General features: G+C 43.9%; 1 protein-coding gene across 2 annotated transcripts; it reads right to left on the bottom strand.

The window, feature by feature from the left end:
- Position 1: 1 nt before the first annotated feature.
- Positions 2-28,000, bottom strand: grm1a (glutamate receptor, metabotropic 1a). 2 transcript variants are annotated; one of them, XM_035143516.2, is made up of 8 exons: positions 27,008-27,935; positions 23,784-24,033; positions 10,411-10,646; positions 8,916-9,162; positions 8,161-8,329; positions 6,815-6,941; positions 3,887-4,820; positions 2-2,463 (listed from the first exon to the last, which is right to left on the bottom strand). In XM_035143516.2, the coding sequence occupies exons 1-8, from the start codon at positions 27,723-27,725 to the stop codon at positions 1,674-1,676; spliced, it is 3,471 nt and encodes a 1,156-aa protein (XP_034999407.1). In that variant the 5' UTR covers positions 27,726-27,935; the 3' UTR covers positions 2-1,673. The 2 variants fall into 2 exon arrangements, with proteins under 2 accessions (XP_034999407.1, XP_047193984.1); XM_047338028.1 differs by having other exon boundaries at positions 2,189-2,428; positions 27,008-28,000.

Consider the following 28,000-nt stretch of genomic DNA (forward strand, 5'->3'; position numbering starts at 1 on the left):
CTTAATATAAATAGTTTTCCTTTTATTTTACAGCATTGTTTAGCTTGCCCAAAACAATAAAAGGCCTATTTCATTCTATAGAGTTGACAGTGTTAAGCAGGTGGCACCCTCGTATATTTTATACATTGGTCAAAATCAGTTAACAACTTACACTATAATAGACTAAAAACATTTGGAAATACAATACAATTGCACTATGCACTGTATAGTCTTGTACTCTGAAATAATTTGTATTCTTATAGATAAAGAACTAAGAAACTTAACCTCAAGTAAACTACTTAGGTTCATAATGCAAGATTTAAGCAAAAAATTCGAAACATGTATAATGTCATTACAAGAAGCAACTAATCATTGGTTACTTTAACAACTGAATATTTTCAAGAGGATACAGTCGACTCAAGTTAAGCTTAAAAGTTACCCAAAAACCAAACACACTGCTCCTTGACAAGTATCTGAGGACAGCTTCAAAATGTATAAACTTTTTTTTTCAGTTGACATTCTAAATATAGAAACATTTATCAGTATTACAAACATACCACCTGTGTGAAAAAACAAGAGATGGTTTTAACAGTATTACAAACTTTGAGAACTTGTACAAGTACTGTGTTTTCCATTACAATGACACAGCAAACTCACTTTTATCACATCCCATGCTCATAAAACTTGTTCTCAGGGTTACGATCGAGTGTAAACTGAATAAACAACATCGCCATCATCTACAATCACGCTAACCTGTATCAGCTACATCGTAAAAAAATTATAATAATCCAAAAAGCAGGGATGTAGGTTGATAACATTATTTTCTTTTCTGGATTGGCACATTGTATCCATGTCACGTATCGTACAGCGCACGTCTTCGGTGACGTAGAGCACACCTTGCAACACATTAAAGTAATATCTAACCAGCTTACTTCACTTTTCAAGTTAAACTACCTCTTTGTGATATTTAAGCTGCGGCGAGGTCTGATGAGAGAAAACTCGTTAATGAAAAACAAAGTCGGAGAGCAAATAGTTATCCGATGAAGCTGCGACCCCAACGCACATGAACATGAAATGCACTTGAGCTACTGCAGTCCTTATAAAGCCAGTTTGCTCTCTGGTTGTGTCTTATGATGCACGTGTGCGCACATGTACTGTACACACAAGTAGGCCTTGCTTTACATATGTCGTTATAGACCAATTGATTGCACTGCCACCATGGAAACCACAGCTTTTTTACTATAATTCCCAGTGTTGCGTAAATCATACAGAGGTTTGGCATGAGAGCTGATTAGTTTTGGCACTGTTCTCAGTTTAACGTTTCACAGAAAGGCTTTGTGCACGGACAGCCCTTCAGAAATGTAAGCACTCATGGATGATTCCTAGTGTTTTTGACTTGTAGTTTGGCTTAACCCCTAACTCATAACAAGCAGAGTAATAAATACGAGCAAGCGAATGACAGAGCAAAAAATATATGTTTTTGAAAGGTAAATCATGTTGCGTGTATCTTTATCTGTGTGTGTGTGTGTGTGTGTGTGTGTGTGTGTGTGTGTGTGTGTGTGTGTGTGTGTGTGTGTGTGTGTGTGTGTGTGTGTGTGTGTGTGTGTGTGTGTGTGTGTGTGTGTGTGTGTGTGTGTGTGTGTGTGTGATGTATAATTGTGCTGACAGCCACTGTGTGAGTGCCTGTTTTGCTCTCACAGTGTTGAGGAGCTGTGTGCGAAGTCTGGGAGCATGTTTGAGGTGTAGACGGAGCTCGGGGGACTCCCGAGCATCGACTCAGTGACAGGGGAGCCGCTGACGGACTCCCCCGAACACACAGAGTCTCTGAAGGGGGAGGGAGGAGATAGTGCAAGGGAATCCTCCAGAGTCGGCTTGTTGTGAATTACATCCTCCCCGTCCTCCTCCTCCCCCTTGGCATTATAAATATAGCTGTGTAAGAGGTCCAGGTCCTCGTCCTCGGGCCCCTGCTCGTCAAACGCCCCCGCATGTGGGACCAGAGGAAGGTGAGAGGGTGTCAAGCTCAAAGGCTCGTTGGCGGGGGCGTGATCATTCAGCGCAGGGACATTGGAGCTGTGTGTGTCCACCACAGCCCCTTGCAAGCGCTCCGTGGTGCGGCTCGCCAAGTGAGAGGGCAAATAAGAAGCCGGCCTATCTAAATCAGACTCCATCCTTTGCGTCTGTCCAGAGCAAGTCGGGTTCCAGAGGGGGCGCTGCAAGTCGCCCTCGTCGTCCTCCTCTGCCAGGTTGTACAAAGGCTTAGCACCAGGTGGTTCTTGGGGGAGATGCGGGTCTGTCCGAAGGTCGCAGGTGGAGGGCTCACAACTGTGGGGGTCGGGGGTGTTAGTTAGGGGCCTGATGACCGCCATCTGATTCAAGCCGGCTTCCTGTTTCCTCACATGCACAGACAGTCTGTGCCACACATTCCCCCCCCTCGGAGGGTGTCTTGCACCTGATTCAGACCATGACACAGACTTGCCATTAGAACTATGAACGAGATAGAGACCCAAGTTACTATCACAGGAAGGCGGGTGGTGGAGACATACAAAAAAGCAACATCAACATAGCAGCAAAATGGCACAGAAAGCAGCAGCATTTCAACATTTCAGATGCATGTTAAAATACTTTCTAACCACACGTCTTGACGCTAACAGCTTCGCTAAGGGGAGACATAGTGATTCATAATGTGCTGCGGACGGCATTATGATCCTCCAGTTGCTTCAGACATTTAGCTCGGGACAGAATTAGGAGCCGCACAGCTCAGTTCCTCCTGTCTTACAATTTGCTTCTATAGTTAAAACGGGAGACATGCTTTTATTGCATTATTTGTGTTGGTGTCTGAAGACGACAGAGTTCAGCACTGGCTCTAATTTGATTAGTCGGGGAGGTGGGGAGGGGAGGGGCTTTCATGCTGAGAAAAGTTAAATGTGAGGTTAAGTCGGGATAAATAAGAAGCAACAGGGCGGCAGATCTCTTTCTCGGAGGGCTGCAGTGTCGGAAACGTCCTCGCCAGCCAAGGAGGGACACAGAGGTAAGTGATCCCTTTAATTCCTCACGTTACTGGCTGCAACTTTTTCCTTTATTTCACTCAGCAAAATGAAGAATAATTAAATGCACTGGAAAAGCAAAGAAAAAGTGAGGAAGTAGAAAAGTAGGAAATTCATCTTTAAGACTTTTTGGCTGAGCTGAGTGATATTCTTCGTGATCAATATATGATTATCTGGCTGGTGAGGGCTTTAAACGTCTCCCTTGGTTGCACATAATAATAACATGTGTCCTCAGATGACAGTGCAGCTCTCCAGGAAAGGAGCTGAATGACCTCCCATGCCGGAACATTTGCCAGCCTCGGCACTCTGCAGACAGTGTTCAGGCTAAACGCTTCACGGGTTAGACGATTAGAAAGGATGCATAGCAAGGGTGAGAGACAACACGTGAACAAATCGGGGTCACTCTCATACTCCTGCCCCGCTCCTTACTTTTAGACACCTGTCCTCGTGTCAATGCTGTGGAGCTCAAAGAAGTTATATGCAAGTCTTAAATCTAATTTAAATGTGGGTAAATCTGTGGAGATTCCTGGTTTAATCACCGCTGACATGTTGGCATAGCCCATTGGCTTCAAATCAATGGCATCAGTTGAGTCTTCCGTTAAGTTTAGCTTGATTTCATTTTGAATATTTCACTCTCAGGGGGAGGGGGATGTTTCATTGGACCACATACAACATGTATAAACAGTCAAATATCATGGAAAATCCATCAATCACCTACATAATACTTGTAAATAAGTGATGTTGTCTTCGGGCAGCTCGCTGCACCATTTGAGTGGTTACGCATCTCATCATTTTGTCTCTAGCCAGTCACCCCAGGAACCAACATATAATCAATAAGATAAACAACATAGAGGGTCACTCACTTAGCGTTTCCAGTGCTGGGCTTCTTCCGCCGGAATATGCTGAGGAAGCTGTTAGTTCCGCATTGAGCCGACTTGCCGTCCCCGACGTGCATTCGCACCACGTCGGACGTGGTGAAGGCGCTTCGGACGTTCCTCTCTGGTTTGGCAATGATAATGTACATCTTGGGGGTGAACATGCACCCCAGCGCCACTGTCACACTCAGGCTGACAGAGAAGGACGTGGTGATGATCTTGTAGTTGGAGCCAAAGTAGATGGGCACGAAGGCCAACCAGATGATGCAGGTAGTGTACATTGTAAAGGCAATGTATTTAGCCTCGTTAAAGTTGGCTGGCACGTTCCGCGTCTTGAAGGCATAGTAGGTGCAGCTCATGATAAGCAGGCCGTTGTAACCCAGTGGCGCCACCATGCCTACGTTGCTGGTATTACAGATGAGGAAGACCTCACTTATGCTTGGGTACGACTTGATGGGCAGTGGAGGCTCCAGAATGATGAGTGTGATCTCCAGAGTTAGCTGCACACTGATGAGCATGAAGGCGATGATCACCTGGGCCCAGGCGCTCATGAAACGAGGCTTTCTGGTGCAGATCTTTTTCTTGCTGCCGGCCAGAATGCGGGCAATGCGGTTTGTTTTGGTCACCAGGGCGGAGTAGCACATGGCGGATGAAAGACCCACCAGGAGCCGCTGCAAGTAGCAGGAGGCCACCGTGGGGTAGGCGATTAATGTGAATGGACAGATGTAGCCCAGGAAGATGCCTGCCAAGATGATATAGCAGAGTTCCCTACTAGAGGACTTAACCACAGGTGTATCACGGTACTGGATGAACACAAAGGTGACAAAGGAGGTGATTAGGATGCCAAGACAGGAGAAAGCCACAGCGACGATGGATTCCACATCGGCCCAGTCGAGGTACCTCAGAGGCAGGGGCTGACAGCCTGGAGAGAGCAGAGGAAACGTCAGGTACATTTTCTGTTGGTGCTGCAGCACATCTTTTGTTAATGAAAGCTACATTAGAACAGAGAGGAAAACCGACGTGCAGACAGTAGGTGGGAAAGAGGAGAGCGACACAGCTTCAGAGACACGAGGGGAGTCAGGTCTGCAGCAGAGATCAGGCCTCCAAGATGGAAACTAATTTGCATGTGACATCATACACATCCCACAGCTCCAGTTCTGTCAAATTTCCTCCTCATTTCGATGGTAGGCCAAATGTGTATGTGCAGACATGTAGTGTCAACTCCGTCATGATGCACTAGTTGCACACTTGTTATCCAAACATTCAGAGGAAGAAGTTTGTGGAGCTTAATGGGAGAAAACTGACATCCCTAGACTTCCCTGGCTTAGCGCTCCATAAATTACATGCTGCTACTAATAGCATTACAGTCACTGCCATCACTGGAGAGGCTATGCTCGCAGAAACCCACTTCTGGCCTGCGCACTAACTCCCAATATGTCAAATCATGAGAAATCTGAAATTCTAAAATGCTCTTCGACTTAAGCTCGGGAGCTTTCAGCAGAAAATGCGAAACATACTAATATGAATTTTAGGGCATTAACCAATCATCAAACTGAACTAGGGCTGCCCCCAGAAAGTTGAAGCTTTAAATCATCAGTCGAAAACCTCTGAGTCGCCCCAAGATTCTTCAAATTGAGTATTCCTTAAAAGAAATAAATATATAGTATTTTCTCAGTCAGTGTGCAGTTTGCTTCAGGGGACATTCGGGGGTGTAGAGTGAGCGCTTCTCACTTTCACGCTGGGTCAAATGATTCCACTCCTTCACGTCATGCTCTTTGCTTGGTGAATTCGACAGGTAGAGACATGGACCCAGGGTGAGTGTGATTGAGAAGGAGGCAGCTGCCCAGTCAAGCTCCGAGATGTAATAATCCTCTGCTTTCTGCTTCGAAGTGAATTCACACCTCACAGCAACCTCGAGGTCTTTGGCTTCTTGTTTGATATCGACTGACGTTGTCGCACATTTCCAAACCATCATCAACCTCTTCAGTATACATGAGGGATAGCTTAGCTTGTTGTACTGATGCACTATTTTACGTGAGCGTCCCTGCCGAACCCTATTTAAAAAATCGGGGAGTTTATTGTAATTTACGAAAAGTAATTAAAAAATCCCTGCACCTCTATTTGAACCAGATTTGCACCAAAACCATGCTCCATCCATCCATCAGGTTTGGTGCATATCAGTTTAGTACTTTCTTTGTAATCCTGCTAAGTTACTAATAACACAGAATGGCAGTAAAACACCGCCAAGGTCAATGTTATACATCCGACATCAGGTGCAAACGTAACCTCCTCGCCCTCGTCCTGCCCTAAATGAGCTTGTAAGTAAACATATGGACAGTGCGGCCTCTCTCTGTGAATAGGATAGCAACTCTCTCTATTAGTACTCTCCAGATTTGGACGTGCATTAAGAGCGAAGCGAGATTTGCTTCCTCGACAAACTGCCAAAATGTCTCCCCAGGCCTCTCGTGGTAGTAATAGCATTTTACACCTGGGAATCGAGAGCTCCTCTCAACTCAATAAATCACTGTCAAAACAACCACTGGGTCACAACAAGGCAAAGAGCAGTGAAGAGCGATGTGAGCAGTGTCACTTTTGGGAGAGTGGTGTGGAGGTGTGGGGGGGGGGGAGCAAAAGAGAGCAGGGTCACAGGACCTGGATGATGAAAAGCATCAGCAAAAGGAGGTGTCAGGGTGTGAAGTACAAAGAGGCTGATGGGAGGGGGAGGATTTCGGAGGGCGCAGAATAGAGTGTGCGCTGTTGACAGATATAAATGTCCTGGCAGGAGAGTGTGCACAGGGTAGCAAACACAAATACATTAAAATTGGTAAGATGGTAAGTCCATGTTGATTAAAGACGAGGAAGAGAAGAGCGTGGATGAACGTTGCACATGAATTTGATTTGTTTTCTATCCCCTACCTGCCAGTTCGTCATCGGGCCACCATCCCAGATCACATGCCTTGCAGGTAAACTCATCCTGGACGATTTCATTATCCTTGCATGTGGTGCAGATCCAGCAGCAGCTCACCTCGCCCTTCCTAATCACCTGCACGCAGAGAGGCGAGACATCAACAACCAGGGGTCACGGACATCTTAGTATCCAGTCGCAACACGGATTTAAAAAACAGCACATCACAGCCTGAAGCAGCATAAATAAGTAATGAGTATCAGGGGGATATCAAAGATGGGGATTTGTTGGTGCAGGTTTTTTTTTTTTTTCCTTCCTGAGAACCAGACATACTGTTTATAAAACAAGGCCAGTTGCATTTACATTCAGCGCCCAGAGAAGCTGTTACCAGCACTGTGATATGTAAAGCAGGGTGATAAGTAGGGCAGGGAACAAAGCAGATAGAGGGGGAGCAGCCAGGAGAGAGGATGCACCCTCCCTCAGGGCGACTTAGTGTATAGACTGAAAACAATTGGCCCCAGATGAAGCAAATCAGGGCATTTCTACAAACTGGGCTTAATACCAGATTTTAATATTTACTGTTCGGAACCGGCCGTCTCCTCAACCAGGTAGAAGGAATGGCACTGGAATTCATTTCTGCAAACTTAGTGTGCTGTAGCATAGATTGATTCAACTTGAAATCTCATAAGTGATTGTGAACACTACAAGGATTCATTTCCTTTAATCCTCAATCGTGTTTAATGAGACTGTTTGCGATTTTTGTTTCTCCTTCATTAAGCATTTCTGAATAATCTCTGATGATCATCATCATCATCACCTGCTTCGAAGCAGGGATCCAAAATGTAGGAGTAACATCCTGAAACTTTACTTTCCTCTTCTAGATGCGTTGGATGAAAATGAATCCAAAATGTTATGATTCTTTGCAACAATGTGCTAGTAGTGACATTGCTGCTTATATTTAGCGCCACTAGCACATGAATCCGTGGATGGCAATGTTGATGGGTCAGATGATTCAAACAGAAATACCTAAACAACTATTGGTATTGGATTGCCATGAAATCTGGACTTTCATTGTCCCAAGAGATTGAATCCTAATTACTGTGATGCCCCCCCCTGACTTTTCCTCTAGTTCCAGCTCCAGAATCTCCAGAAACCAATCACGAGTCAGTCTCGGCTGGCATTTGACTTGAATAAACAACTTTGAATAGTTTTGAACAATTCCTCCAGAGTCACCACTGATTCTCCACTGTTAATGACTATTGATTTTGCCGACTTCAGGTTTCTCCAGAGTAAACGAGCTCCGGCACGGTTGATTTAACGCTGGAGAATTTGCTGTGAGGAGGATATGAATTCCTACTTTGATCTGTCCTCTGGAGCACGGCTCGCTGCACACGGAGCGGACCATGTCGCTGCTGTTTATCCACAGCTTGCTGTCGTCGATGTTCAAGATGCCCTCGTGCCAGGAGCCCACATTTAGGTAGTCATAGCGCTCGTCTTCCACATTCTGCAGATTCATGATATCGTACCTGGGTGGACAGAGGGAGAGAGACAGAGGACCATAAAGAGCGTAGATTAGTTTATTAAGTGAGAAAAGAAAGAAGAAGACAGTATATGAGACAAGGTAATAGATCGACGTAAAAGGAGGAAGAGGGAGATATAGAAGATGGGAGGTGGGTAAGAGTGACAGGTAATTTAATGATAACAATTCCACAGCTGAGCAAACCTTTTTTTCCCTTATCCAGAGTCACTTAAACAGCTTACAACCCTGTTAGTGGGACATCAAGAGCTTCAATTTCTTTGTACTGAACCAGGATGTGCTCCACCTGACCTCTAGTTGACGGAGGAATGACATGGCTGTGTTTTCACACTGTCAAATGCTGTCTGTCGGACTGAAGAGAGATGAAAGTGGCTGCCACGGCCGACAATCCACTGAATCTGTTCCGGTCCAAAATAATTACATCCTTTTGGACTCGAGATTGGTGCACACGTGTGTATGTACGTGCACGTGTGCTAATGAGTGGGAGAGTGTGAGAGGAGAGAATTTCACAAATAAAGACAAAGCAATTTTCTCTATATTTTACTACTTTCTTAACACCTCCCTCATCCTCTTACCTTCCTGGGGTGTCTCCATTTTCATCAAAATAAATGTCCTCCCCTGAGACTCCTTTGAAGGACGTCTTTAAGAGGTAGTCCAGCAACTTGCTGCCGTCGATGGGGTCCATGGCCTCACAGAGCCCGGGCTGTCCCGGGCACAGCTCCAGGTGCATGTCGTGGAGTCCATGAGCCATGGCGTAGATGGCGTTGATGACAAAGCCCATCTTACTATCCTGAACATAGTTTTCTTGCAGGCTTTCATTTCCTGTCGGGGAGGAAAAGAACAAGTGGTTTGTCACCGTGGGAATGAAGAAGAGAAAATCTAATGTTTTTTCACAATGCACGATGGAAATTGAACCAGACGTGGAGAAACTATTGCAAAACAGAACCTTCTGCAGCAAAATATAATAAAAGCATTCAGGGAAATCAGAATAAGATGTTCAAACCTCACAGGGAACCAGATGTGGAGAGCAACCATTGTGTGGGACTGTGGACGCCTAATGTACCTCACCGTCATCTAAAGGCACTGTCCCACAGTCAAACCTCAGTGTTGAGTAAGACTTCTGTTTTTGCATCTTTGCATGAAAATACTTCCCAATGTTTAAAAATGGATTCTGTTTGCTTTAGACAGTGCATTTAAAATACAGATTTTTCTGTCTGTGACATTTACATGCATTTACAGAAAAGGCAGAAAAGATCGTTTTCAGGATTGCTAGCTGCTTGGGTGAACAGTGTGTGCTCGGTGCCATTCCTTGGTGCAGTTCTTCAACGTGTCAATTTCATGATTCCTCGTACCGTGTGGACAAGCTCAGAGTTTGACTGATGCGATCCTCGCTTTGACTGAGAGCCGGAAACCGTCCGTTTGAATAAATCACAGTTTGAAGACATTACAGGGACGTAAAGCATGAGTCAAACTCTCCCTGTTCTTGAGGAGTGGAGTGCAGGTGCCGTTCCGATCATCACTATAGCAGTGGCCATGAAAATGCACTTACCACCTTGAAGGTCTATGGAATAAAAGCGGGAAAAGTGTGATGCAAAGAAAATAGAACCACAACCATGACTGTTCTGCTCTGATGACGAAATGTCAACCACAACCGCAAATTGATTTTTGATGAATCCTCTGAATATAAGCATGCTGAGCAAAGAATTCTAATGTGATTCTGATTGCAGTGCTCATTGGATGATCTGTTTTTGATTGGATTTTGCTGTGAGTCATTTTGAATTGAGATTTAAATGCTGCGAAACAAGTCAAGAACTCAATTTACCGTGATCACCTTTTTTTGAGAGCAGAGGGAGAAAATATTCAGGGAGGAAAACAGAGAAAGGAAAAAAATACACAGTTTTTGTTATTATTCCGTTTTTTGCGCTCTGGTTAGATTTTACCCTCTACTCTCATTTACAGCTAAATGAGAGAATACAGGATGATGCCCGAGAGCAGCACAAACAGTTTGCCTATTCATTACAAAAAGAATAAAAAATCATCAAATATATGCGTTTCTGTGTTGTCACCCACCGGAGCAGACTTTCTTGTAGTTCTTGTTCTCCTGTGGATGACCCGGCAGGCGGCACTGGAAACGATACTGCCAGAACTCAGAGAACCAGGGGTTCCTGGTGTTGGTGTCCAGCCGCAGCTTCAGGTAGTAGTCGTCGAAGGTCTTGACCACCTCCGATTGCAGCTTCATGGTGATTCCTCCCTTTGCCTCGTGCTCGTAACCCTCGACAACCTCGTAGCGGTCCGCCCATCCATCACTGCAGGAGCGAGAGAAGAAGCCATAACGTATAATGAGGTGGAAGCCATAATGTAACAATTGCAGCGGGAACAGTAAGGGACGATAAAAACGATTTGAGTGACACTAAAACATTTTCATAATTTAGAGTGTGAGGAGCTGCCACACAGCGATGACACTCGCTGTCATGAGTCCTTTATTTTGTATTATTGTTTACCATGAATTACCTTTAACTGCTGATTGACAGCGACAAGCCCATTAGACTGTGTCAAATGAAAAGTAATTTCATCTCACACAACGTAAACAGACGCAGCTTCACTTTAAAGGGCAGATTCCCTATTTCATTCATGACATGAGGTGTTTAACACATGTGCGAGTGAATCTTCACCAAATCGTTAAACTGAACTGCCGACACTGAATCATCATCACCAAGCGAATGTGCAGTGGTGATTAAATTGTTCGTCAGCTCAACACCTAGTTCCTGTTTATTCCTAGTTTGTTAAAAGACCGAAAAAGATCCACAGACATGAACATGATGATGTGATAATAGTCACCTGCCGAGATATTAAGATATTAAGCTTGCAGCAGAACAAAGTTCACATTTATACATATACACACACAAACACATTCAAAGAAACACAAATCCATATGTACAGTATCTGCACATGCACAATAGATCGTATCTAAAGATGGCTGACATGAACCACCTCCTCCATGTTTATAGATGGGACATGGGCCAAACAAAACAGCACATGTCAAGTTAATGTTTTCTTCAAAGATGGTTTCTATAACTTTAGGTATAGTTCTAATTTTTGAGTTTGGTTTTAATTAGTTATTTGATGCATCAAAGCGAGGAGGAACGTCACGCAAGACAGCTGAGACTGACTCGTGATTGGACTTGTTCGTATCCGGGATCATTTGTCTTGATTCGTGGATAGTGGGAGGAAGAGTTGAGTGCAAATTTGAAATGGATGCAGCTTTTTTACAGTATGTTCAATACTTCCATCAGGTACTTTACAGTTCCCTCTGATGGTATTTTACAGTTGACAATCCAGAGGAATGCAAATGGTTACTCCTGTCATGTGATGTGATTGCAATGCTTAAAAAAGTGAACAAACTACATAGCAAATAATTATGTGTATTTGAAATGTATTGAATGATTCAAATTAGCAAACTGATTTGTAATTTCCACCTTTAAAGTGGCAGGTGGCTTAAAACTGAAACATTCAAAAGTCATCTACATTAAACATAAACAGCAGTAACACAGCTTAAAAGGCAAAATTGGAGAAGCTGTGGACTTAACCTCGTGGTGCATGTGTTTGTTCTCGACTTCCACTACATGTATAGGTAGACTGCAGCTTCCACTCTTGTACAGTGTTAAATTAGCACAGCAGCACTGGTTGGAGGCTTATCTCGAGTCCACTGCAGCGATACTCAATTTCAACAATAGTGCCTCTGCCGTAATGGCAGGCTTTACACAATCCCTTCAGCTTTGCTTGTTTGTTTGCTTGAGTCACCTTCTGTGCAAGAATTTCTACCCTACCAAGTTAATTTGGACAGGCCGCTGCCCAGTGGGCTCTGAGAGAAATGGAAAACACCAGTGAAGGGGACGGTGGAAAACAAATTAACAGATAACCGGCGCTGCCCCGAGCTCGGCTCTCTCTCTAAATCGCAGCCGGCGAGGTTCTCCTCTCTGCTCTCTGTGTCTCTCTCCGACTTTAATACGGGCCGAGGGCTACTGCCTTGAAATACCTGCACTATTGACAGCTACGCTCCAATTAGGTGCTGTGTGACTCACCATGGAATCAATTACCCGGCACACATGGGATGTTCTGGTTGATGGATAAGGGCGTGTGTGCGTTGGTGTGCATGCGTGTGTGCAGGTCAAAGTCTCTGACCTTTATGTCAACAATTATTGCGAGTCAAGAAATAGGAGACATTCATACAAATTTGTGAGAATGTGAGAAGGACACTATAAAACCAGAGGGATTGGGTAGTATAGACAGACTCAAGCTGGAAGCCCTATAGAGTCCTATATACAGTATAGGCAGCAGGAGACAGACAGAGTGGAAATAACCTGAAAATAGCTTCCAACTGACCCTGACATCTGTCTCTCTGATTCTCTCTCCTCCACACTGGTAATCAATCACACGTCTAAAAGGTAGGTGAACTGCCCTCTGGAGTTAAATAAAATACACGGTAATGACCGACCAGTGTCAAAGACCATAATAAGACAACAGTTTATAACAGAACGTCGTTGTTTTATAATTTTCTTACATTAAAAAATTCCATGAAATCACCACTTTGGCACTCAGCCCTCAACTGGTGAGTCCACACTGAAGCCGTAAATCTTTAAAAACAGGGCAAACGTACGTCATGTCATTCCCTGAAAGAGGCTGCGTGATTTCCTAAAACATCCGGGCACTGCACTTGGATGAAAAACGTGACTCAAACAGAACTAGAGAGCGAATCTGTTTAGGGACTATTTTCAGCTGTGGATGAATACACATTTGGTGCACTGATGAGTATTTCCCACAGATGAACTATGTTCGGTGTGTCCCAGTAAGACAACACTGTCGTGACAGTCACAATGAGAAACACCAGGACCCTGAAACAGCTAAATGGAACTCAGCCGTCGTCCAATTTATTATTTACATCTGTGTGCATCTTGTTTTTTGATTTGTTTAATAGTATAAAAAACTGATGAAATGTCATGATTGAGAGCTGAGGCTTCATATGATTGGTCATTGGTGTCAGATGGCAGCGCAAGTATCTGGGATATTTTGGCTTCATTTCTGGATCGTGGGAGGAAGTGGAGTTTGTGGTGTGAAGATTTATATTGAGGCTTAAATTTGATTTATTGTAAAGCGGATAAAAGTGTTTTTAGTTTAAATCATTTGGAGCAGTGCTTAGTTGTGAGAGGACAAAATGAAAGCAGCATGGTCCCCTAAGATCACAACACAACATACTGTGTGACTTATTCCTCGAGTAGAGACCTCAGCCTGTTCTCTCTTTAAAGATGTTTGCTGTACATCTCTAAAGACCAATTTTGCTGAGTCATCCTTTTCACCATCCTAATTGAGTTTAGAGTCAGAAGCACGTGAATTTAATTCGCACTAGTCACATTTTGTTCATTCACTCCAAGTGAATACCGCCTCTGTCCCGTCTCTCTCTCTCTCTCTCTCTCTCTCTCTCTCTTACTGTATACTCTACAGAGAGAGACACAACAATACATGCATCGACTCGTACTTGTGTGTTTGTACTTGCACTTATATCTTTGTGAGGACATTTTGGCCTCACAAGGGCTGTTTGAGGGTTAAACCTTGCTTTTAGGGTTAGGTGAAGAGTTAGGTTTAGGTTAGGGATAGGGATAGGGTGAGGGTTAGGTATTGTGGTTGTGATGGTTACGGTTACATTAAGGGGAACAGGGAATGCATTATGCCAATGACTGTCATCATTTAGGTAGACGTACAATAATGCCTTGGGGGTTAGGCATGAATTGGTCAAGGTCAAGGGTTGAGGATAAGGGATTGGTTAGGCTGTCTGCAATGAATGATGGTCCTCACAAGGATAGCTGTGTGTTTGTGTGTGTTCCCAGTATTTATTGTACCTTCCCTCACAGGGTAACCACATTTAATATAGTCTATTCAATACAATTCAGCTCTTTACATGTTTGTTTTATAGAATAGTGCGGATTGGTTTTTAGATAAAAAAAGAGAGAGAAGGGCCGAGAGAGGGAGAGGGTAGAAGTGCTGTTCAGCGCTCTACATGAATAATGCACGATGCATTGACTCCACAGTGGAGTTTGCGATGAAGTCAAATGACATTCTCTCTTCTCGCTCTCCTCCCGTGTTATCTGGCAGGACTCCAAACAGCTCATCAGGACTCTGGGACAACCAGAGGGACACCTAATGGGACAAAATCTGATTTAATGTCACCTCAATGTTCCGCGGCTTCACGCTGCGTAGCGGAAGTTCTATTATTACAAACACTGAGTCAGATATACTGAAGGAGCACCTGTTTAAGCAGATTAAGGAGTCAATGCTGTTCAAGTATGTTATTAGTTTTGTTGCACTAAAGGCAGACAAGGCAGGTAGGGGTGTGTTTATAAAGCAGCACATAGCTGAGATGATTACAGCTGAAAATGTATCAAAATATGACGTTAGTTTTCTTTTTCATAAATAAAGGCGATTTCTATGGTAATAATTCCAAAATATAGAAGAGAAGAATCACAAATCTAGGTCTTTTGGTCCTCATTGAGATTCCAACAATCGTCTCACCTTCATTTCACAAAAACAAAATAACCATTTTTCATTTTGTCATTGCCAACGTATCAGCATTGTCTGACTTAGTGTCCCTAACAGTATTTTCCCTTCCAAAAGCGACGTATATGCTTAAATTGGTTAAGTAAACAAAAACATGGGTGAGGTCAAGACTGTGGTCACGGCTAAAAGAAATTCCCGCGGCTGTTTGTTAAAGTCTAACCTCAGTAATAAGTGACTGAATTATATTTACTGAATGAAGTCTATTTACTTAGACTCTCAGCAAAGACCCAGCATAATAATTTGAGCCTTTTATTATTTACAAAAAGTACCATAGCTCAATATTCCGTGGCATTTCGCAGTTGGCCCACAAGATCAAACTGCAGCCACTTCAAGTGGAGGCTCTTTACTGGACCTATTGTTGATCTAAAAAAGACGCCAGCAGTGCGTTTAGCTCCCAGGGAAACTTTACATGATCAAAACCAACAACACACTTAAAACCGACGCAGATTGTTTGATGACCTAAGAACCAACTCTGTGATTTATGGTAGGATCAAACTGTGCAAGACCTTTAAAATATTTTAAAAGATGTTGAATTCAATCCTAAATTTAACATTAGGCCAGTGTAAAGTCAGCAGTTGGCATATATAAGAGTTGTGAACATCCATCCACACAGTTACAGTGCGATTTAGGAAACTTTAGGAACCAAACAAGTAAAATGTTGTCCCTCTTTTTTCTTGAAACTGAGACTAATCTTTGACAGTATAAACTAAATTGAATTTCTTTTTTACCCTCAACTTTCAAAAACATTTTATGACCCGGTTAAGTCCCTACTTATCTCTGCAAATACAATCAGCAGCCCACGCTTCCTCTGAAGTCATATGAGTTAAGTTTGTATCCCACTGATTTACTGAAACTTGGTGCTGCGTGGCTTTGTTTAGAGGAGCGCGGAACACCACTGGCTGGATAATTTATAGAGTAGTGTACAACAGTGAGTAGACGAGAGCTCCCGCGACTCTCCCGGATGATCTACTTCCAGTTTGATAGCACATTTGTATATTTATGAAGCCATGAATTAATTGGCAGGGCAGAAATTTAATCACATGCGCTGTTTCCCCTGGAGGTTGAATGGGTTACTTTTAAAAAGAGAAAAGGGAGCATAGGGGAGACAAAGAGTTTCCTAATTGTTCTATATAGTGAGTGGAAAAACTTCAAATCCGTCTCGTCATTCACTAACCACTAAGATATGAACTGGCCTAATGCACATACTAATATCACAAACGTCTGTCTGCCTATATGAGTGTATGTGGAACTCTCATCTTATCAACTTCGTACTCGACATGTGTTTTGTTAAGCGTCCAGGAAAGTGCAGTGTCGAGTGTGGTGCAATTTGGGCACATGGATATATTCAATATGAATAAAAATTTAATTAACAGGCGCCCAGTGCTCTGTAGCAGTCAGTGGGGGATGTTTTCTCCTACGTCCTCGCATGAACGACAGCCGTGTAACAGGTTATCACATAGAAACACTTCCTGTTTGGCAGTCTGTCTTCAAATCAAAAGCACCCCTTTGTTTTGTGGCTGTTTTCCTTTATATTGAGCTGAATTGCAGACGTTTTAATTGGGAAAGTTGTGAACTTGGGTCTGAGGATCGCTTTGCTCATCAGATCTCGGAAATAGCCAACATGCAATGTTTCCTAACTTCACTCTGCACCATAGACTCATTATATAAAACAATCAACCAGCACACAAACAATAAAAAAGTATAACTGACTTACTAATGACAAAGAATAGTGGTAATAGCTTTACCACAGGCCAAGCAAACAGCGCACTACTTTATCTAATAACAGTAAAGATTACAGCTATACTGAATGAACCATAATTTCTATTTTTGGTAAATTTGCTGAGCTACTCCACATTTGCTCTGCAGAAGAACTGAAAACTATCTCTCCCCTCTCTGCCCTCATCTCTCCCTCCATCGTCTCCCATTATCCCCCATTTCTCTCATTCCTCGGTGGAGTTAAAACAAGAGTGGCGGTGGCTTGTTAGCGTCATGGCGGCAGCAGCAGGACTCTCTTGAGGTGACATAGAGGGCCCTGGGTGAGCCGGGGAGCCTTTAAAAGCCCATCCAGGCTGCTTTTACTTATTCATCATGCCCCAGTTTGGGAGATCAGTCCTCTCCACGCTGACAGAGAACACTGCTGGGAGAAAATCCTTTTTGCGTTTTACTACCGAGGGACGTCAATTCACTTCTAAACCCCTTGACAGAGCCTATGCATTGAATATCAGCTGTAGCAGTGACTGATGGATGACAAGATCTTACTATCAGTAGGTCAGTTTAATGTTAAACCGTTATGTGAGGCTGAAGACACGGCTACTGAAGGAGTCCTACATTTGACATATGACAAAGGAAAACACACCGCTAGCCAGTTAGCTGTTGTCCTCCCACTGTTTGTATCGGTTTATTCATGATTATTCATTGCTGTAAGAGTAAGATTACGGGACAAGAAAACGGTGATGAAGACAACTTAACTCCCATAATCCCACACTGCTTCGTGACATCATCAACATAGGTCTCTTGTAATTGTTTTGATCCAGAGACAGGTTACATGCTGTACGTTTAAGCGTCAGCAGGTGTTATAAAGAATAAACACCTATCTAAAGCTGCTGGTGAGAGACCGATGCCGTCTGTCAGGAGAAGCACATTCAATAAGCGCCTTAAACATTTGCAGAGATGTTTGATTGAAACGCTTATAAAACGCCGCCTGAGCGGAAGAGTGCGTGCGAGAGAAGCGTTTAAAAAGCGTCATCCGTCGTTTAATAAGCGTCTCAAGGCCTTTGAGAAACGCCTATCCAAATGCCACTGCCATCTTACAGACCGAGTTAATTGCTGTGCGAGAGAATGGAATGCGTTTTAGCACTATACAGTATTCCATTACGGAAGATCCTGACTAATTTTGCGGTGCGTCTCCATTCACTAGTCTCTTTGTGCGAACGTATAATATCCACACGCTTTGGTTCAACGTTCGCTGTCTGTGCGAGGGAAGCGTTTCAGCGTCTGTGAATCATGATGTGACAGCTATGTCCAGATGCAGAGCCAGCGTGCTATTTTTGATCACTCCAATGTCATTCAGCCATCCCCTCAGCACCAGGGAACACAAGGCATCAATTGAAAACGCAGTGATGTCCTTGACAATGTGTGGCTGCTTTCAATTAACATCGGAGGCGTGTTATAAATATTCAGATGCGGCTCATTGTGCTCCCTTGCTCAGTGGCACACAAACAGATGCAATCACCGATCCTGACTCAACTCGAATCTACTACCCGGAGCACCCACATGTGTGCACGAGCAGAGGGAGCAGGGCTCCGTTACTGAATGAACGTCGACAGCGTGTCCTTATCTCATAATTACGATCTTCGTTACTGTTGTTGCCAGGAGGAATTTCTCAGATGTCAGCCATATTTTCTGAGAAGGGACTATTGTGCTTGGAGCCCCTGCTGACAGACTGAATGACAGATCCACAGTGAGACGATCACACCGACTCTGTCATGAGTCCAAAACACATAATCTCCATGGAGACAGTGGCAGCACAGTCACACAAGCCCTTTTTTTCCCTAGCAAATCCCGCCTCGCAAACAGAAATGATCCCGAGCTTGATTCCTGCATGACTCGCCCCAGTGAACTCTGGCTAAACTTCCACACATTGGAGGGTCACGTCGTCAAAATCATGTGGCACGGAGAGAAGAAGGTGTTCAACATCAACTCTCTTCTGCTTTTTTATTGTCTCAGACTGCTCCTCTGCAATCCACTCTTTCCCTCTCACGTTCATAACTAATGTATCAGTCGCTACTGGAAGACGAAGTAGGGAGAGATGTTTATGGAAAGTGAGCTGAACAAGAGCGTTCAACACGCTGTGGATTGAGCGTATCATGCTGCACACATCTCAAGATAATACTGGAAATGGAAAAAAAGAGGATTAGATTGGAGGATCTGGAAAAACCTTCCAGTGATTTTAGTCTAAACACAGTCCTCCAGTGTGTCAGCAGAGAATCCCCTCTTCTTGACAATGAGTTGAAACTGTTACTTTGTCAAATGAGAAATCATAAAACCTGACTATATTCTTTAAACATTAGATTCAGGAATGATTGATATTACACTGTCCTGTATGTCGCCCACAGTTCTGGATGAAAACGATTGATTTTGTTGTCTTTGCCAGAGCTGCTGCCAGAGATAAGGTCTCTTTTTGCTCATGCCCCCGCTATTTGCCAAATTATTCGCGAGAAGAAGAAGTCAATCGGCAGAACTCCACATCCTCCTCGCTCTCCTTCCTGAGATGGGGAGGAGATGAAAGCTTTGCAGATGACAGGAAAAAGGCAGCTAAATGTGTCGTGCCACAACTCCCTCTCTCTTTCTCTCGCTCAAAACATTTCATTTATTCAAGCTCCGAGCAAAACCTGACCCCCCCCCCCTTGTTGCAGTGAATTGAACAGGACTGCCAAATGCAGAAATGCATGTGACACACACAATATGGGTTCACAGCTTTCCTTGCACCTCAGCGCAGCCTCGGAAGACACTGTCGTAACCTGCTAATGACTGTTGCCAGGGCATAACAGAGGCAGAACATCCGCGTTCCTGTCCCAGTGTCCATTTTGTCAGGAATCAAACATGAGGAACCAGAATGTGGGGTGTTTAAAATGGGACCCCGACCAAGACTGCGAGCGTAAGACAGGCACAGAAAAGGGTGTTACATGTGGAAAAGCAGCTTATGCAAATGATGTTTAGTAATAACAGCGTTGGAGCGGCATTAGAGGGGGAGAGAAAACCAGTGCTGCTAATTGCAAGAGAGCAAGCGGGCGGGCAAATGGATAGGTGGGTTTCCTCCATGCTGCCATTCAGAATCTAGGACTGAACAGACAGAGGAAGCAATGAGAGAAAAATATTTTTATTATTATTATTATTATTATTATTATTATTATTATTATTATTATTATTATTATTTTACTATTATTCATGGCTTTGTTGTATATTTATTTTACCTGATTGTTTTGTGTGTTCTATTTGTGTATAAACATTTTAAATGTATGTATATACGTAGATAATTCAACTGTATTTTACTTCGTCTTAATTGTTGTTATAGTTTTATCATAGTTTGTGATTATTTGCTTTTATATGTTCAGCACTTTGTGTTGCATTCTATGTATGAATTGTGCTATACAAATTAAGTGTATTATAAATTTTATTATAGATATTAGTAATCATATAAGATCATATAATATATAAGGTCATGTTACTTGCCTTGTTAACACTGGCTAGGGCTAACAGATTGATGTTAGCTTATGTATCTGACTCTGGCTTATTTACTGTGTTTTTTCTGTTGATTAATGTGCACTGTCCCTATCAAATGAATAAATTCATAAAAATATGGAGTCATGTTTCTGGCCAAAAGTCAAATATCTTCCATCTTTTCTGGTCTTCACCAACTCCTGAGGGAATTATCTGGCCCTTAAGCCCGAAAATTGTCAGCTGTGCTCACCAGTTAGTAGCAAACTTTGTCTGACTGTTGTTTGGTTCTGTAAACTGCCGTCTACTGAAGCTGGAGATGAGATTGATGAGTGCAGAGAGGTCGAACCAAAACACAAGTCTGGGGCTGTGAAAACTAAAAATTTGCTGAAAGCCGTTAAAACCCTCCTCAGAGCAAAGAGGAACGTGAAAGTCAAGTGATAATTCTCTCTGGGTTTGTAACTGCACATTACACACGTTATTTTATCCACTGAAAGTATTAAAATTATGCTTAGTGCAGTGATAGATCCACCCATATCCATGCCAGTACCCAAAAATCTACTGTTAACCATCTCCTCTTCTAATCTGCTCACACAATCATTTCCGTTCTTAAAAACAAAGTTTGAATCGTCAGACTGTGTTTCTAATCCAAGAGAAATCACTTTGAAATGTCTTCTTGACTGGAGTGACGCGGATGATCTTTCTCGGCGGTGCGAGTCTAAATCTCTACGTGCACGGAGTGAACGTTGTCTCTTTATGTGCGACGGCGTGTGTGCGCAGTTACAGAGTAATGGAGGCAGCTGATTGGTAAAATCCTGACTGACATCAGAGCGGGAGCGAGACGAGAGCCCTTCTGACTGACAATAGCAGGGCAGAGTGGAGGTGCAGTGTTGGAGTGATGCAGAGCTGAGTCTGCAGGTCAGGGATAAAGTGGGTCGAGCACGCTGCCACACCTGGTCCTCGTCTGAAGAGCGGGTTGGCCGAGCAGCAAAAAAAAAAACACCACACTCAAAACTCTCTGCATGTCTACTCGCAGTTTACGCGGCCAACATTGTTTCGTGGTTCTGCTGTGGTTTTCTATGACGAGATGAAGTGGAACAACCACAACACTGCCTGCTCTTGATCGTGCACTATCTCTTATGTGGTTTTGTCTGTTTGTGCCAAAGTGTAATAACACGAGGAGCAATGCATGAGGAAGTGTAAATTACAATCCAATAACTGCCTTAACTGCTAAGTGCTACGATTTAAACACCAATATTCAAAAACATCACAAACATTCCTGGTCGACTTTGATGTAGACTTTGATGTGTTGACATGTATATTGTTACACTGATTGGCCTGAAGAGTTTGCTGTAAGTGAGAGTTAAAGGAGACATGTTATGCTTTTCCAGTGTTCTATTTAGGTTTTTTGTGAATGTAAAAAGTCCCAGGGAACCATGATGTCACATGACATAACGGTGCCCCACATTTGCATAATGAACACCTAGTGGCTGCGTCCCTATAAAGCCAAGTAAAGCAAGAGTGGAGGCCGACATTTCCCTACACACGCTGGAAGCAGTAGACCAATCACAACAGAGTGGGACTGCTGACCAATCAGAGCAGACTGGGCTTTATCAGGAGGGGCCCTTAAAGAGACAGGAGCTAAAACCGAGTGTTTCAGACAGAGGCTGAAAAGAGGAGCTGCAGCAATGGACAGCCTGAGCATGTAAACCTTTACAAGTAATAAACCAAATTGAATTAATATGAATATAAAGTGCCTCCTTTGAAAAACTATGAATGTTTACCAGTGTTGGAGCTGACTCATACAAAATCTCCTCAGACATTTAGCTTTAACTTTAGCCTCTTCCTCTTTGCTACATTGCCAGTTTTGATATAACCACATTTGTTTCAGTGTGTTATTCTTGTTGTGTCGTTTTGTTTCATTCACTCCTTGTTTGTCTTTGTGTATTTCACCTCCTCTTCCAACTCTCTGTAGCTCTCTGTGCACACACACACTTCATGAAAGAGGTTTTTCTTTTTAGAGGTGAAAGCATAAACGAAGAGAACAAACTCCTGCCAGCATCATTCACTTGTTCAGTAATCACCCGGAAACACACACATGGCTTTGGCCCAGACGTCCTCTGTCATTTTTACACTCTTTCCCTCCATCTTCTGCCTTTCTCTTTGTCTCTCTCTCTCTCTGTCTCTCTATCTTTGTGACCCAGAAGCCTTTCCTCCGCCCATGGAGACTTTCACAAAAGCTAAAAAAAGGCCCCACTTTTCCATCCCATCCTATAGAGGGAAGAGGAAAGTAGAGATATGGGAATGTGACTCTACAGTGTCATTATAATGGATATTTTAAAAGGCATGTGCTGCATCTGAAAAGAAAGAGTGCTCCCTGCCAACAACTTAAATATGCACTGAATATAACACATGCAGCATAAACAGAGGCTGGTAAGAGCTGCACTTGTCTTTCTACCACAGGGAAATATTATAGGAAGGAGGAAAGACTTCTTCAAAGATAACGGCAACGACAAGGAAACAAATGTCTTCATGCCGGACAGCAGAGAGTCTGTATTTCTTAAAAGGAAAAACAACATGTGAACTGCACTGAGCATTCTCTTTACATTGTAATGATGTCTCCAGATTGTACATTGTAAAGAAATTCTTAAAGCTAAAATCTACCCCTTAAATGTAGAAAGGTACCGATCCCGATGTTAGAACTGTCAGACGACTATAGGCCAGGTTCTGTGAGAACACGCAGCAGTGATGGAGGTTACTCTCCTGTATTTGGTCTCTTAGGTTCTTCCTTTTGGAGAATGATGGGACAGCTTTAGAGCTGCACTCCTGCAGCATTCAGCAAATCTCCAATGAATACTGCTTAGCTGGGCTACATGCCCCCTGTCATCCTTAGCCGTCTTATTAATGTGCCCCTCATGTAACATACAGCTGACAACTGCTCCACAACAGACCGGTGCCAAAGACCTCGTCCCGCTCTGAAATGGTGGAGGAGGGATATTGCATGAATGAACTGAAAGTAAGCATCAGGGTCGGTGGGGCTTTTTACTGACAACTGTGAACATTCCTCTCCGGCTGTTTCTACGGTGCAATGTTGCACAGTGCAAGTGTTTGAGACAACTCGACTTGCCCTTTTCTAATGACTAAGATTACCACTACAGTCAGTCACTGTCACTCAGCCTTGACAAACAGAGGAAGAGAGGGGGAGGTGGAATGTGAAGAAAGAGAGAGATGGAGTGAATATTCAAAGAGGAGGAGAAATCACAAAAGCAGATCGTGTTGACTCTTGCTCTTCTTATAGACATATATATTGATAAGGAATAAATGCTATTGTCTTAAAGAGGAAGCACAAACAGGGCGAGAACAAACTCAAGGTGCTGTTCCCTTCTCCAGTTTTGCGTCTGTGACAGAAATACCAATTATTCATTGCTGGAGAACATTTCTATTCACTGCTATCGGTATGTGGTCTAATTCTTCTCAGTTGCCCTGGTGACACGCACATCAGGAAGACAAGGCAGCATCCTGTAGCCTTCCAGCCTGTTAACCGATTTCTTGCCATCCAGCGAGTTGCTCTCAACTGTGAATTAAAAGGTTAAAAAAAACGAAGAGAACAAACATACCTGCCAATGAGGAGGAACTCCCCAAACACCCCCAGTCGCCTCATGGCCATCAGGAGGCCTCGGACAGTCATGCCCTCGCAGAAACACACCACCACGCGAGCTTTGGGCAGACGCTCCCGCAGTTTCCTCAAAAGGCGATCAAAGTGCTTCTCCCCTGCGTTACTGTAGATCTTGTCCGAGTGGGCGATGCATAAGCCTTCCAGAGAGGCCAGCTCCTTGAAGGCCTCCATGCCGCTCTCCCCGTAGTTCCCTGCAGGTAACGAAGGAGACAGACTCCTATTATTGAGTAATGAGAATTAGGCTGGAAAAGAAAAACATGGTGTCCTTGCTGGAATTAAACAATAAAACCTCTTCCTTGTGTAATGAATTTTTCACTGTCTGGTAATCCCATTTCATAAATGAGCCTTTGCGGATAATGGATAATGCCCTGGCTGTGATCATTTCACTAATTCTGACATGAATATGCGCTGTTTAACTCTCTGATTGTGAGTGGCACAATCAATGACTCTGAAAAATAGCAACAATTACATACCATCTTACATGCAAAAACACATTGACATCATTAAACAGCATGGGTAATTGCTTTTCAACCAATACGTTTCTATCTATTTCACTGATGGACAATCAATGGTTTGCTTAGAGCACCACCCCTCATCCCCCCAGAGTTTGTTCAGTGCGTCAAGCCCCTGAGTGAGCTGCAGCTCTGATCCTCTGATAATGAGTGTCAGAGAGTTTCCTGATTGCAATCAAAGCCGAAGGGGGGGCCAGATAGAGAAGATCACTATCCTTGTTTAACCATCCCAATCAAGAGCCCATACAAAATCCGTTTGAGTCTAAATCTGCCATTTCCATGTGGACTGCAGTGCTTGACTAATGTGTCACGGGCTGGATTGTTGATAAAGCCCACGGCTCTTTAGCATGACAGCTGGATTACACGGACAATCCAATCACTGATGCATGCTTGAACATGTGTCTCTCTGCGCGTTTGCGTTTGAAAGTGCATGTAGTCATAAGGAAAATTAGGAGAACCTGTTCAGAAAAATCTTTGTTCCGCAGTTGTCTCGATGAGAGCTCCTAAGAGAGCCTCCGCGCTGCATTCCTCTTTATATGGGCGATGAGGAGTAAACTCACCGTGCAGGCAGGACTTCATACAGTGAGGAAGACACTGCATTTACTCTGGCACACAATGGGCCCATGAGTCGGTTTTCCAACAGTCCTTTGATGATATTTTCATTTGCCTCATTTCATTCTCTCACTGTAGTAAATGGAAATGATGATATCCAATTATTTCACTTTTTCCATCTCCTCTGTCAGACAGGTGGGTAGTGGGTGCATTAGCTGACGGGCCATTTTACAATGACCAGTGAAAGCCTGCTTTTTGAGTGTTCCCGTCAGACTGATGATAATCGGAACAGGTAATTTATGCAATTTCACAGCCCTAGCTGTTGCTACGGGCAACAAGCTGCATTTATAACTTGTCTAATGTGGAGGGGAGGGAGAACTCATGAGCTTAAGCCAGTCGTGACCACTATTTACAGAGATAGAGCAAAACAAACGAGTGGATTTAAATAGGACTTCTTAAAGGTCAGGGTAAGGTCTGCATCAGGAGAGATTTTAATAGGAAGTCTCCGATATTCAAATTTACTCTGTCTCCAAACTTCTCGACTGTTTATAAAAAATATATTCAGTTTGAGATTTTATATTTACAGAAGGTCTATGTGTGAAAGAAGTTAAATCTCATAAGTTTGAACTTTGAACGATGCCTTTTTCGGATGATGTCCTACTTTCACTGCTCACGCTGCAGCCTGAGTAAGTGATGTTGCTTTCAATCAAATTCATCCGTCCCCAGGCTGGTCTTTCATTACTCTTAAATTATTACTTCAGTCCCACAGGATCCTCCTGTAGGTGTGCTGAAGGTCAGACAGCTGACGCCACCTAGTTAAGCCGCCGGGTACTACAGCTCCCTAACTCCCTCTCTTCATCTCTCTGATAACAACCTGTGTCGCAGCCCCTTTCCAGCACCTGACAATAATAGGACTTTCCAAAGATGTTTTACACTCCCCGTGAGTCCGCAGCTCCAGGGGGATCCAGGGTAATATAGCCTGTCAGTCATCGTTTCTCTGCACATCACCGACTGTTCTTCACTGAGCCATGGACATAATTGACAGTAATTACTCTGTCTACCCAACTCATATCTCCACCAAAACTGTTGTGCTGCTCAGCCAAACAAAAAGGTTCTCAAAAATAGAAAGTCAGCCCAACGTGGTATGAAATATGGAACACACTTAAACATAACGTTTCTGAGGAGACAAGACATTTCAATTCATAAGGAACCTGGTGAAATTTGACACAATAATGTAATTTTTCATCCCGGCCTCATCCTCGTGACTTAACCATGGAATTCATTTCTAACTGAACACCGAAATTCTTAATGCTAAAATAGTCCCTGTGTTGTTAGCAACAACATCCAAGGAACTCAAGTGCAGAGGAAGAGAAAAGAGAAAAAGTAGCAATGCATTTCACAAAGAAATAAAATAAGAGTAACACCATATTAACACTCCGCTTAGGGTCCATACCCCAGTGCTGGTTATTTAATCCACGCTCACACAGCTCTGTCAAGATGCATGGGATGTGTGTGAAACTGTGTCAACAATGGAATATCCACACAAAAAAACTCAACTCCAGACAACTGCAATAAAATCCCAAAGAATATGTACTCAAGTATGGAGATATATGGGCACAACTAAGACCTGAGAGTGAAAGAAATAGACAGAGACAAGGAGATGTACATTATAATGGGAATGAACCACTGTGATTGGTTCTACTCAAGAGACAGATAAGGAAGTGCACATACAAAGTTGCCCAAACCTGTAATTATGTCAATGTGAACAGTTTGGGAATGTGGGCCACAAAAATTAGCCATGTAGAAGGCCTTCGTACAAAAGACACCCTGTCAATTCTTATATCAAATAAATATTGAGCCAGTGGTTTCTAACAGGCTGATATCGTCCCAGCTTCCCCCTACAACTAAATTTTGACGCAAGTGATGGGCTAGTGAATATCATAGTCAATGTGCTCTGTGTGTATAACACTAAGAAAAGCATTTCAGTGACACCATGAGGTCACTATAAACTCACTGCATCACCCAAAAGTCTTAACACACAACATGGCCGTGAATCAGAATATCATGGTGGTTTTGATGGAGGTCAGTGATGGAGTCTCACCCTCAGTGTGCACCGCAGACACATAGGTCCAGTTGTATCGCTTGACAATGTCCAGCATGGCCCGGGCCTGCAGGACGTCTGAGGGCACGACCCTCAGGAAGTACTTGAACAGCGTCTTGTCACTCAGGTCGATGCTGGTGGCAGAGTAGGCGATCTGCGGGATGTTGAAGAGCTGCAGGAGGTTCTGCACCTGAATAGCCACAGAGCTGGATCCAGGTCCGATCACCCCTGCGATGGGCTTCTTGGTGGGCGGAGGCTGGTTGGACGGGGTACCATCAATGCACCACTTGGACCCGTCCTTGTCGTCCCGGATGGAGATGAGGGAGTCCCGGATGAACTCGATGCTCTGCTCCAGGGCCACGGAGGAGTGCCAGCAGGAGTCCCGGATCTCACAGCCCAGGCTGATGTTGGGGAGCAAGTTGGGGTCGGTGTTGATCCGGTCCAGCGTGTGGAACATGGCTTCCACCCTCTGGATGCCGTACTGCTCGCGGACGTCCCCGCACTTGCGCTCGGCCACCTTCTCCGCGGACGGCTGGTGGTGCACGGAGAAGAGCGCGCCGATGATCACGTCCCCGTCCATGCGGGCCACGGAGCGGGCCACGGCGCGGGGGACCACCGAGCGCTCATAGATGCTGCTGCCGTGGCAGAGCACGAGGACGCGGAAGAAAAAGAGGAGAGCGAGGAGACCCATCTTTACGCGTGCCATGTTGTGCCACATCGCGTGTGCCGTGCCAAGTGTGCGGGCATACTATCCGCTGTCTGTCAGTACATCCACGTTTATCCCAGCGACCATGATCCGCGCGCACGACACCTGGAGCATATCCGCGTGCACCTGCAGAGGAAAGGAGACAAACTGCTGTGAGGGAGGAGGACAGATGTGCTGAGCGTTTAGTTGACTATAAGCACGCATGCTCCTTTCTATCGACGCCCTGCTTTACATTCCTGCAGCTGGAAGAGTCATCAAGCATCAACTATCATGGAGGGGAGTTCAGT

Source organism: Hippoglossus stenolepis, chromosome 20 (genome assembly GCF_022539355.2).
Source record: "Hippoglossus stenolepis isolate QCI-W04-F060 chromosome 20, HSTE1.2, whole genome shotgun sequence".
Classification (NCBI taxonomy): Eukaryota; Metazoa; Chordata; class Actinopteri; order Pleuronectiformes; family Pleuronectidae; genus Hippoglossus; species Hippoglossus stenolepis.